Consider the following 13,535-nt stretch of genomic DNA (forward strand, 5'->3'; position numbering starts at 1 on the left):
GAAGTGGGTGATCAGAAATCAAGAGTAGGATTTTTGCATTTTAGATATGCATCTGCTCTAAACCATTCTACAGCAATAATAGCCAGGCATCCACCTTCCCCCCGTCACTACCTCAGCCTGACAGGAGCTGGTAGAGAACTTCGTAACATCAAACGTGAGCATACCTGGCTCCACGCAGACTTCCTCCCAAAATACTGATATTGTAAGATCAGTTCCTCAGTAAAGCTAGATGGTGGGAGGACCTGTGTGCTCCTTTTGCATGTAGGTTGCAGGAAGAGGCTGTATTTCTTGGAATGGCAGAAATGAAAATGGTGGCTTTGGCCAGTTTGCAGGTCAGCTTTTTAAACTGTCCAAGGAACCTGAAGTTCAACTTTCCAGATGTTTCTAATATTTAGCCGTATGCTCAAAAGCAGGAGGCAGATTTTATTCTGGAGCTGTGGTAGTTCAGATAATTATGGTTATTAACAAACTTTCCATTTGGAATCTGATATTAACTTCTATTATTCTTTACATTCCTCAAATCCTTTCTGAGAAGATCTGAAGTGTCCCAGAAAGAGAGGAGAATTTTGAGTAGGGTCTGAGGGCAAACAGACAGAACAAGTTCAATGTTAAATGAAAGTCTGAAAAATAAGTAGGTTTTTACACTCTGAAAAATTATTAATTATTAATTATTATTATTTACATTACAGACGTGTCTATAGACCCTCAGGAACATTAGGATCCCATTGATCTAGGCCCTGTACATACATACAGTAGCAAATAGCAAGTCTCTGCCCTGAAAAGCTTATGGTCTAAGACAGACAAAAGGGGAAAGAGAGGTAAAAAGAAGTGACCTGTCCATGGTCACACTTCAGGTCAGCAGAGGAGCTCACAACAGACAACAGTCTCCTGAGACCTGGTCCAGCAACCTACACACTAGACCACAAGCTTCTCTATAGTCTTTTAGCTTTCTGGGGAATGTCTAATCTCACAAAGAGCCAAATCTGAAAACTCCAAGTCCGTTTTATTCTTTGTCCTCAGTGAGGACCTGGGCCTTTGTATGTTTCATGAAAGCTTGTTGTAGTGATATTTACTCTGATTAGGGCCCAACCAGATTCAGGTCCCATTTTGGTCAGTTTCATGGTCACAGGATTTTTTAAATGGTCAATTTCATTCATTCATATATTTAAATCTGAAATGTCATGGTGGTGTAATTGTAGGGGTCCTGGCCCAAAAAGGAGTGTTGTGAGGGTTGCAAGGTTATTGTATGTGGGTTGCAGTACTGCTACCCTTACCCATGTGCAACTGCTTGCAACGCTGCTTTCAGAGCTGGGCAGCTACAGAGTGTTGGTGGCTAGCCAGGAAACCAGCTGAGAGGGCAGAACTACTGGCAGCTGCAGCACAGAAGAAAGGATGGTATGGTATGGTATTGCCACCATGATTTCTGCACTGCTGCCTACAGAGCTGGTCCCTGTCAGCAGCTGCCACTCTCTGACCACCCAGCTCGGAAAACAGCAGTACTGAAATAACGGTGGCATGGGTATGACATTGCCAAACCTTACACCTGTATTGCTGCTGGGGTGGAGCTGCCTTCAGAGCTAGGCACACAGTCAACATTACAACCACTGCAGCGTAGAAGTGAGGGTGGCAATACCACGACACTCCACCCCCACTTCTCCCATGCCACTCCTTTTTGGATCAGGATCCCCACTTTGAGAAATGCTGCTCTCCCCTCTGAAATTTGTATAGCATAGGGTAAATGCACACAAAAGGCCTGATTTCATGGGAGAACACCAGATGTCACAGTCTATGTGGTATTTTGCATGGCTGTGAATTTGGTAGACTTAACTATGACCATTTCAACTTCTGAGAAGTGTGGCAGGTCCCTGGCCAGCTTTAAATCTCACTGGATTGTTCACAGCAACAGAACTGCAGCTGGAGTCTCATCTCCCCCTTCTGAATCGCCCACCCTACCATCATCTCCCCCTATGCATGCCACCTACTTCACCTGAAATCCAGCCCCTTCTCTGAGCAACAGAACCACAGCCTAGACAGGCAGGGGGTATGCAGGAACTAATGGATTTGTCCCCGGACCAACAAGAGAACAGAGATCTCTACATGTGTAATACACTAGTTTAAGTAGTTCTAGTCTGGGATAAAATATTTCCAACTGCCATTCCCTGAGAGCAGAGCAATCAAGCAAATCCCCTGGATGCACAAAAATGTTTGGTTTAGGAATTTCAGATGGGTTCTCCACTCCCTTTAGACCCTGTACACGCTCCTGCCACTTCTCCAGCATCTTCTTCCTTTGCAGGTACTCTGGGCTCTTCTCTTCTGCACCTACTAGAATGCTGGCATGTTGTAACAGCTTCTAGCCACCGCCCTACCTGGGTTTGGAAAACCAAGTGAAAACTGCCACCTGCCAAATATTTTTCCTTTAATCCAACTGTTCTTTTCACCAAAAGAAACGTGAGCATCCCAGATTCCCGAGGCCAGATGCCATGTGAGTTGTTACAATTATCATCACACTCTCCAGTAATTCCCAAGGCAACTTCCTGCCCAATCATCTCAAGCGGTGTACTTAATTAAGTTGGTTGGTAATGTTCGTAAGCTACAGCAGGCTAGGCTCGATTAGACCATATATCCTGTCCATGCAGGTGCTCTGGGAAATCATTTAGATTTAGCTACAAGAACACTGAGATATTATATCAGCTAGCCACCGGGTTGGAGAGATTAAGGTTAGCTTGCTTGATCAGTCCATTACGTTTCTACATTGCCTCCTAAGTATGGAACACTGTCCAACTAGCCATTGCCCTCTCTCCACTCAAGAGCCTCTTAAGGAACATTTCTCACAAGAAGGGGTTATCACTAATTACTTAATTAATGTTTAAGCTGTTCCCATCCCTTCTGCCTTGCCCAGAGCATCCTGTAAGCACCCGAAATCAGATGACAAACTTCCTGGGGGACACACTGTTTGTTCCTATGTATTGTACAGTGCACATTGTCAGGGTTAAATAAATACAGCAAGAAATTATGCACATCAGAATAGCTATAGCCATGTCAGCCTGGAATTAGGCACCGAGGAATTTTTATCCTGGTATTTATAATCTACCGTCAACTGCCAAAATGTCCCCTTTTTGTCTGCAGACCTTCTACCCAGGAGGGAGTATTTTATAATAATAATTGTACAGTGTCTTATTGAGACAGTGTTACAGTAAAGACTGGCCATACCTTTCCATGGTTGAGCTCCCCAAAGGAGACAACTGTACAGAGGCTCATCTGGATTGGGTGGCACATTTTACTGTACTTAAAGAAATTTGCTTTGTCTGTCCTCTGTACGGAAATCTGGCCTACTGGTAAACTTATTTCATGGGCTTTGATCGGCGAATCCTCCTGTTCCAAAGCTCCCTCATTATCTGTTGCATGTTTTAGAAGAGTAACTGCAGAGAGAGCTGGTTGACCAGCCAGAGCCCCGTCCAGGTCCTGAGTATCCAGTTTATTTTTATAAAGATCTTCAGCATATGACAGAGTCTTGTCCAAGTCCTGAATACCCACTGGAGTACTCCTAGTATCCTGAGCATACTCCAAAGTGCTATTTAGTTCCTGAATACCCAGGTGAGTATTAGCCAAGTCTTTCAATTGTAACTCGCTATTTCCAAAATTCTGGGCATCCCCCACCAGAGAGCTGCTGGGGTCCTGAACATCTAGTTCAGTCACAGGACTGTCAGGAGTCTCAGCTGGGCCTTGTGTGCTTAACAGCGTACAACAGTCATCTGAAAATTCTGGCAGTGGGGAGATGGATGGACCCGGTCCAAGGTAAGAAAGGGATGTTTCATTGAAACTATTATTCTCACTGTTCAGAGCAGAGCTGCTGATGTCTTGGGATAACTCTGCTTCTACACATGGTTGAGGTAGCTCTTTTCCTGTGGAGCTCTCAGAACTATGATTATCCCAGATCCCAGAATCTGGAGACTGCAGTGGCATTCCCATTGAAGAGAAAGCCCTGGCACTTTCATTCTCAATAACCAAAGACTCTCTGCGGGAGGAGGCTTCCTGCCTCTGACTCCTGCAGTTTGACTGAGATTTGTGCTCTCCCTGCGAATAGGTCCGTGAAGAGCCTCGCCACTTCCTAGCTGCCTCAGCCACACTGTTAAAGAACCGGAGAACACCACCAAAGTGGCTGGATTTCGTTTGACTGTTTAATTTTTTGGGCTGGCTAAGATTTTCCTCACATCTCGTATCAAAGTCAAAATAAGGAGCAGAATTATCAGGTATACGTTCTAAGTTCTGGACACTGGCGTCCAGACTTTGATCTAGCAACTTTGAATTGTCTTTGCTAGACAATGAAATTCCCTTCAGATAATTCCAGACATCAGAGCTTTTCCCTTGCCGGCTCTGCTCAGAAAGCACGGAACACCTCTTGTGATTGTCCCTTTCTGTAATCCCAGAATGCTTCAAGTTTTCACAATTCAAAATCTTGCTCTTTCTAGAGGACACTTTATGGCAGTTACCATCGTTAGCTTCGCTATGTATTCTGACGCTAATATTGCTGAGCCATTTGTTTTCATTGGTATCAATTTCTGGAATGCTGACATTTAGCTCTACATCTTCGAAAGACGAATCCAAATCATCAATGTACCCTGCATATGAATGACGGAAAGGCCTCTGACTGTCAGCTAGTTTTTTAATCCGGTAGACTGCCCTTTGGTCATTGTCCTCTTGGTCTTCCTCAGCGATCCGTGAAACCTTGGCTTTGGAGAGTCTCAAATCCACATTCTTCGACATGCTGGAGGCTCTCAGCTTTTTAAAGGACCTCACCCTCTCCATGAAGGACATCTTGCGTTTTTCTTCCAAGATCTCTGAGGCATCTCCTAGCAGGATCATGGACTGGGGTCTTTTGTTATTCAGGGACGGACCTTTCCTTCGGCTAACTAAGTTCCAAATCCGGCTGCCCTTGGCTTTCTTCTTATACCTCGTTGCTTCTTCCATTGCATTTTGGTTGATGCCGTTGGAGTTGCAGTGCTGAAGGTCACAAGTCTTTAATGTCTCAGAGCTCCCATCCTCTGGATGGGCTTGAAAAATCTTGTTCATGTATCCATTTGGCACCAGCCCAGCATGAACATGCTGGCAATCCTCTATAATTTCCATGGCTGCAGTCGGCAAGTGGATGCAGTGTCACAGCTCCATTGTCTTCAGAGTATTTTCTTCATGGGGCTTAAAGAAAGAGAATAGAAGAATGTGATTAGCAAATTAAAGGGATTTTAAGGTTACATTTCTTATAACGCCAAGGGCCAAATCCCTATCCCACTGACGTCAGTGTAGGTTTCATCACCGACTTCCGTCAAGCGGAGTTTCTGCTCCACACATGTATAACATTTAAAGCTGCTTAAACATTGATTCATTTGAGAGGAATTAGTGGCTACAGATAAGCTTGCACACATCAGTAAAGGTTACCACAAAAATGCGCACACATTTTATGATTAAAATCTCCTCTTGCCCAGTGACCTAACATGGTGCTGACCACATAAGAATTTGTGAGGTGAGGAGAACAGGAGGACATTTCACGAAATCTCCCTCTAAGTGTAACTGACATCTTCACCAGACCAATCCATCATGGGATAGCAAAGTATCTACCCTTGAGCAGTTTCAAATCTCTCCTGGCAGCCACTCCACAATGCTGTCTTCCCAGAACTCAGATAACTGATGCCATGTCCATGCCAGTTCTAAAGAGACAGCCTTTAGGTATCACCCCAGTAACCATGTCAGCAGCATCAGGAACCCAACCCAGGACAGGAATTTCAACAGAAGGTTCTGTTGCCACCACTGTTACGTAGCATACTATGTACAGGATTCACTGATGTGAGCTCCAGCACATACAATATTTGTGCTCAGGAATGAAACCACAAGAGCAAGGTGCTGTAAGAGGTGCCAGCAGCTCAGCTTTAGAGAGATGTATTTGCACTCCCAATCCTATGCACAGTTGAAAGCAGAGCCTAATGCTCCTCTGCTACAGGTGCCTCCTCTGCCAGGTACAGCTAAGAAAGGTAGACGAGGATGCCTTTCTATGGCATTGATGCTGCAGATCCTTGCCTAAGTCACCATATGGAACACAAGAGTGTTACATTTCACTGCAGTTGCAAGCTGAGTCTGTGTATGGATATGGGTAATTTCAAGCACCAAGCATAGTCCTCAACACTAGCTAGAACTTACAAAGGAAGGCCTCTGAGCACCCTTATTCTCAACAGCAACAGGGAAAAATAGGGTCAGGATGTGAACAAAGAAAGGCTGGGTCTGAGAAGGCTCAATTATAAGTAAATTCACGTGGCCTTCCTGCTGCTCCTGGGATGGAAGAATGGCAGGCTGCCCAGCAGCATTTTCAGAATAAAGGGATCAGAGCTCCCTTCCTATCTAGCTAATCGCTTTTGATTTTGCATTTCTATACGCAACCCCCCCAGACACCTGCACTGTGCTATAGAAATTTCATTAATTATTGTTAACAGTCATTTTTATTATAGTAGCACCTGAGGACCAAGCACCCATCTTACTAGGTGGTTTGAAAATATCAGGTATTAGACAAGTCCCTAAACCCTGAGGCTTATGATCTGAATTGCCTTTACTTCAACCATTCCCACAAAATCTAAACTAACTGGCTGACACCTTACAGAAACTGGCAAACCTACAAAGTCAGTAGAAACACCAAGGAAGTCAGGTGTTTATCCAAGCTAGTTTGGGACCCTTGAGTCAGCATTTAACACTGCATTTATTTTGGTGTGAATTAAAGACATTTTGTTTCACTTTGCACCAAGCCATCTGGGACAGTGTAAATGGTTTTGGCTCCAGTGATAGTCTTGGACAGACATGATAAAAGAGAGTTACAGAAAACACTAATGAGTTACTCCCAGTGTAACACAAAATACCAAAAACTCAGGGCAAACATACTGCCCTGTGCAGATCTGGAAAAGCAAGGTCATGGACCACACCTACCGCTGCTTGGTAGATTTGTGATAGAGGAATCTTAAGGAATGACATTCACCCCCAGGCAGAGGTCCTGCATGGGGCCCAAGCACCCACTGTGGGTACGTCTACATTACCCTGGAAGATCGATGCCCTCAGGGTCACTCTTCTGGGGTTTGATTTTCTGAGTCTAGTATGGAGGCATGAAATTGATCTCTAAGGGGTCACAGTCAATCCCTGTACTACTTGCAAGATGGAGGGATTAAAGGAGGTTAATAGAAGAAACTCTCCTATCAACCTTCCCTAGTGTGCACAGCCAAGCTCGCCAAGCACACACAAGTCTATTTTAGTTATGCAATTGCCATAGCTAGAATTGTGTATCTGTGGTTGACTTACTTTGCCTAGTGTAGACGCAGTCTAAGTTCCCTTTAAACTTTCTCTTGAGGGCTTAAGTAGCACCCAGGTGTCCTGTGCTGGCCCCATTTGAAGATAATAGGAAAAAAAAATACAAAACCAGCATTTTTTGGTTAAGGAGGACAATTTTCTCTTCAGAAGCTCCAGAACTAGCCAAAGATTTCTAATCCCCGGGGATGTTCAAATCATTTCACGCACATGAATTATTCACAGTAATCATGGCTGTAATGTAAAGAATAATAGAAATGAATGGAACTGAATGGCTGGGAAAGGAGCATTCGAAAAGCTGAAAGCTGCAAGGCCACCACACAGACTGTGGTGAAAGGCAAAGTCACAAAGGGCTTTTGCTTTGCTTTTCTCTTCTTCTTCTCTAGATTACATGTGGGAAAGAAGAAGACTGAAAAGGAAGATAATTTTTCTTCAAACACATAAGCGGGATGCTGATAAGGGATGCAGGGATCAGTACTGATTTGTCAAAGAGACCAAGTAAGCAGCAGCTGCAGATGATGACCCTCAGCATGGCTTCCAAAGCAGGGTGCAAAAGTTGCTTTAAGCAGTTGCCATGGAGCCAGTTAAAGTGCCCTATGACAGTCCTTCCACCCCTCAGAGGACTGTGTGTGCTGCACAGACATATTGCTTCAGAGCAGTGGTCTCCAACCTTTGTAAGCACAAGATCACTCTGTGAATTTAAGTAAATCCAGGGTCTACCTCAAACTCAAATACTCTTGCCCCGTCCCCTTCCCCATGGCTCCACCCACTCCTCCAAGGCCCCACACTGCTTACTATACAGAGATGGGGTACAGGGGTCGGGGGCAAGGAGTCACCCTGACATCAGCACCTTCCTCTCCTGCCTCCCCCAACCCAGCATAGCAAGCAGGAGGCTCCAGGGGTGGGGCAGCTCTAAGGCAGAGAGCAGGAGAAGTATGGCAGTGCGGGGAAGAGCATCTGAAGTGCTGACACTTGATAGCCTCCTGGCCAGACCAGTCACCCATCACCTCTTAGAGGCTCCAGGTTGATGACCACTGCTTTAGAGACTGGGCTCCCCTCCCACCACTGCTTTACTCAAACCACTAGACAATTTGCAATTAAGTCACCACTGTGGACAATACATACATACTTACCTCATGGAACTGGAAGGGACCTCAAGATGTCATGAAGTCCATCCCCTGCCCTTACAGCAGGACCTATCACCATCCTTGGCAGGGTTTTTGTTTTCTTTAAATCTAACCTGCCCCAGACCCTTGCAAGGCCCCCTCAAGGGCTGAGCTCATAACCCTGGGGCTACAAGGCCAAGGGTAAATGAGCAGCAGCAGGGAATATGTCCCTCAGGGGCTTGGCGGAATATAGAACCTCTAAGTCACCAGTTCAAATCTTGACTGAATGTCCAGTAAAAGAAATTTGTCATTATGTGACCTATCTGAAATGAGCATGGTAGTCTCTGTTTATTTCCCAGGGGCCATATCCACAAAAAAGGGCACCTTGTTTGGCAGTTTCAGTAAAGAAGCCAAAAAGGGAATGGCTCCAAACTGTTCTCAGCAGCGTGGGATAGCAGTGGCTTTTCTTGTGCCACAGCTGTTTTGAGGACAAACAGAGGCCTTCAATGTGCTGTTCTCACCCTTCTGACAAGCTCTCTCTCTCTCTCTCTCTCTTTCTCTCTCTCTCTCACACACACACACACACACACACACACACACACACAGAAGGCCCAAGAGGTTTCTCTACATATAAGCCATCTGAAAACTTAAGAAATAAAAGAAACAGAAATAATACCTCCATTTGTGATGACACATACAATCCCCCCGCCACAATATCAACAATGTAGCTTCCACCAGCAGCTGGCATGGAAGTAGAGGGAGGGGAAGGTTTACCAGGTCACCAGGATGCTCACATAGATTTGATGAGAGAGGCCCAACTTATTTTCATCAGCCTCTCACCAGCGAAGCCTGCAGCACCCCCTTGTTTCCCACACTGTGTGGGCTTGGCCACTGCCGGCCGGCCTTCCTTCTTGTGCATAAGACACTAAATCCCCTCCCACTTTGCTGCCCTCCCCTGAGGAACCTGTATGTTTGGCAACCAACACCATCCCATTATTAAAGCACCTGGGTCTGTGGGTGCCACAGGGTCACCTACACCTTGGGTCTCCCAGCCATTCAATACAATTGGAAAATATTGTTTGCTCAACCCAGTTGAGTGTACATGTTCTCCAGCCAAAGTGCCTAAAAACACATGACAGGCAATGGTAGTTGTGAAGTTCTATGAAGTTCATGCAGAGGAAAAGAAGGGGGGCTACCACTGACCTAGCTCCCCATTGATTTCAAAACAATCCAAATAGTAGACGAGTAATTTCAGCAGTGTCCAGAGACCACAAATGAGATTGTAACAGCAAACAATCCCCGTCCGACAGACAAAAAGTGGCAGGGAAAGGAGAGTCACCCAGGTGAGGGGACTGGCCAAAAGTCACACAAGTCAGTGTTCAAGCTGGAAATAGAACTCAGCTTTCCTTACTAGGGTACGCCTGCATGGTAAGCAGAGGTCTGACTGCAGCATTTGCAGACATGCCCAAGCTAGTCTTTCTCTAGCTAGCTCAAAAAACAATAGCAGTGAGGCTGCAGCAGCGCAGGCGAGCTGCATGAGTACATATTGAGGGACCTGGATGGGTTTGTACAGCCCCTGCTCCTTCACCTTGCTATCATTGTCTGAGCTACTGCATATGTGAACATGGGCTGTAGTCACACTTCTCATTCTAGGATAAGATATAGCTCTAGTTCTGAGCCCTAAGCAAGGAACAATGATGCGTCTAGTCCAGTGATGGGCAATCTGGCCTCCACCCACAATCCCATAACAGCCATGTGGCAACTACAGCAACTGCTTTCAGCAGAAAGTCCTATCAAAAGTATATTTTTATTTCTTTTTCGAAGAGAGGACAAGTGGGGAGAGCTAGCACCATGGCCTCAACCTAATTCATGGAAGTCAAGAGAAAGACCCACATAGGCTTAACAGGTCTTTGATGGGGCCAGAGTGTTCTCCTCACATTTCAAAAGTGCTCCACAAACCCCTGTTCAGGGAATATTGCTGTGCCTGGGTTACACCCTCTCCCGTCAGCCAAACTCTCCTGATTGTTTCCCAAAAGCCTTAGCAAAATCTGGTGCTTCAGCAGACTGATGGATCCTGGAAAGAGACTGGTTGGTGCTGTTCTGACTTAAAGGTTCTTCTGGTCCAGACTGGATTTGGTTCTGCTATGAGATTTCACTGGTAGAGGAAGAACCTTTCACTGAAACTTTGAGTTCGGAATGACTACAAGGCTGGTAGAAAACATTTTCAGCACCCTGAGGCCATGAGCAAAAGTATTTTTATTAAGCATTTGATGCTGTAAAGCTGACATCTGGCTGGAAAAGGAGGCAGGGAGGAGAAACAACCAGGATAAAATGCTCAACTTTTAGATCCTCTGTCTGGAAAGGGAGTGCAGAAGCTTTTTCATGACTTAATATTTTCAACGGACTTTCAAAGCCATAGGAACATTAAACTTGGTCCAAACTGTAACTCTAGTGAATGGAAGAAGATAAGGAAACCAAAGTTTGGGGTAGATGTTAGCTTAACATTCCTTGCAGGTGGTTCAATTCACCAATACAGAAAGTCAGCATGAGACCTGTATGCCACGTACATCCTACTTCGGCTATCAGAATAGGGCTACGAGCTCTAGACAGGCCTTATGCTGGTTCTCTGCACCAGGGTAAATTCCACCAAATAAGAGGAACTGGGCAGTAGAACAGTCTCTGAAGAAAAGTGGTCAAGGCATTAGCAAGTCAGATAGTGAAGAGGATTTTGGTAAGGAAGTTAATGGCAATAATATCAGGACATGGCTTGTCAGATGGATAACCCACATGACAGAACCTCTGAAGCAACAAAACGTGTGAATGAGTTTGGATAAAACAGGGACTCCTCTCCCCCCTGCCCCGCATCCCACCACATACACATTTCTTAGAATCACAGAATCACAGAACTGGCAGCACCTTGAGAGACAATTTAATCTAGCTGACACTTCCCACAAGTCACATCAGCTGAGAATCTTGAACCTTGGCCCTGGGACTGTGAGTGGCTGTACACAGGTAAATATTTACTCAGGTAAAAAAACACCTGACAGCCCACCAGGGGCTAACCCTGGTGAACAGCATCTGGCGTGGACCATTTATTGCCCACCTCTGATCTAGAACATCCCTGACAGGTGTTGCCTAATCTGCTCTCTAAAGTCTCCAGTGATAGAGATTCTACAACCTCATGGACAATTTATTCCAGCTGTGACTCACCTTGACAATTAGGAAGTTTTTCCTAATGCCCAACTTAAACCTCCCTTGCTCCAATTTAAGACCATTGTTTCTTCTCCTCAGGGAGTAACAGGAACTATTTTTCTCCCTCCTCCTTGTTACAGCTCTTATGTACTTGAAAGCTGTTCTCATGTCCCTGCTCACATTTCTTTTCTCCAGACTAAACAATCTAGTTTTTCCAACCATCTCTCACAGGTCTGTTTTCTAAATTTATACATTTATGTTGCTCTTCTCCGGACTTTCTCCATTTTTTCCACTGTCCACATCTTTTCTGAAAAGCGGTGCCCAGAACTGGACACCATAGTCAAGTTGAAGCCTAATCCATACAGAATAGATAGGAAGAATTCCATCTTGTGTCTTACAACACTCCAGCTGGTACATCCCAGGATGATGTTTGCTTTTTTTGCAACAGTGTCATATTATTGACTCCCACTTAATTTGTGATCCCCTCTGACACAGCAATCCCTTTTTCCAGTAATCCTTCCTAGGCTGTCATTTGCCATTTTGTATATGTGCATCTGATCAGTCCATCCAAAGTGGCATACTTTGCATTTGTTCTTTATTGAATGTCATCGGATTTACTTCAAACCACTTTGAATGTTTATCTTCTCCTCCAAAGCACCTGTAACCACTCCTAGCTTGGTATGCTCTGCAAACTGTATAAGTGTACAGTACTCTCTATGCCATTATCTAAATTGTTTATGAAGATACTGAAGAGAACCAGATGCAGAACTGAACCCTTACAAGGCCCAACTCGATGTGCTCTTCTAGTATGACTGTGAACGACTGAGCACTATTGATATGTCACTCAGCCTGCCCCACCTCCAATTTCTACGACCATTCTTCATTTTGTGCACCTGTTCTCTCCACTTCCACCCACAGCTGGAAAAATGTTACCATACCTTCTCCACACACTCACAGTCCCTAACCCAAAATGCTTATAGTCCCATTTTGCTTCTCCTTTTCAGACCCCCATTGCTTAACATCTGATTTCTTTGATCTATTATTAAAACTGTGATCATGGTCAACACTTGATCTCAATTATACTTTTTTTTTTTAAAAAAATAGGAATCTTCTTCCTTCACCAATCAATATGCTACATATTTGTCAATCAGCTAATTTTCTGGCTAACATAAGGTTTTTACCATAGATAGCAGCACTATCGATAAGGTGAGTGCTTGGGCAGCCACCCAGGACAAATTCAGGTGTTGTCTAGCTGATTAGCTGAGCCCCCACAACTGGCAGCGTGTGTCTGCATTGGTGGCACGCATCCCCCTATGCCTGGGTGGGCATAACAAAATTTATTCTGCTCATAGATGGAAAAAATTATATAGACCCCTACCGGATAGTAGTGATTAAGTAGAGCAGCTCACTTTCCTTTAGATGTGTTCATTTTTCAGTGCCAACCAGAAGTAAAAACGTTCTTTTGGCCTTCACCATATCATCAAAACTATCAGCTGTTTTATCGGCAAACTTGTCAATCACTTTTAAAAAGATCTGCGTGAGAGACAGATGCTGTCAGTTATAATTATATATGTCCATATTACTGCACTCTAAAGAATTTGCGATCTTGCACTGAGTAATCCTGCCTCTTGGGGGACTGTAATTAGATATGGAATGCACTGAGGGCCCCTGGGAATATGGACTTCTATTCAACTCTTCCTCTGTGGAATATAAAATAACAAACAACAAGGAGCGTTCGGTTCATTGTTTTGTCGGGGGAGGGAGAGTGGATGATAAGGGACAAAGCATGCAGCTGAACTTGTCAGGAGGCATGGCATAAGCTAAGGAAGTCCTGCCTGGGCTTCAGAGTATCCGCTAGTCACCAGGTGGGGAGGGGGGAGGCAGGAAGGAGAGAAACGGAGA

General features: G+C 44.8%; 1 protein-coding gene across 6 annotated transcripts in view; it reads right to left on the bottom strand.

The window, feature by feature from the left end:
• Positions 1–13,535, bottom strand: part of ARHGEF9 (Cdc42 guanine nucleotide exchange factor 9) — a 383,799-nt gene that overhangs the window by 277,560 nt on the left and 92,704 nt on the right. For 5 of the 6 annotated variants that reach the window (XM_075008221.1, XM_075008225.1, XM_075008220.1 and 2 more), the window contains one exon: positions 3,211–5,193. In XM_075008221.1, coding sequence (XP_074864322.1) covers positions 3,211–5,127 — 1,917 coding nt within the window. In that variant the 5' untranslated portion in view covers positions 5,128–5,193. Of the gene's footprint in view, positions 1–3,210; positions 5,194–13,011; positions 13,141–13,535 lie in introns of those variants that run through there. The other variant, XM_075008224.1, reaches the window with a different exon arrangement.

The sequence above is a fragment of the Carettochelys insculpta genome, chromosome 13 (assembly GCF_033958435.1).
Source record: "Carettochelys insculpta isolate YL-2023 chromosome 13, ASM3395843v1, whole genome shotgun sequence".
Taxonomy (NCBI): Eukaryota; Metazoa; Chordata; order Testudines; family Carettochelyidae; genus Carettochelys; species Carettochelys insculpta.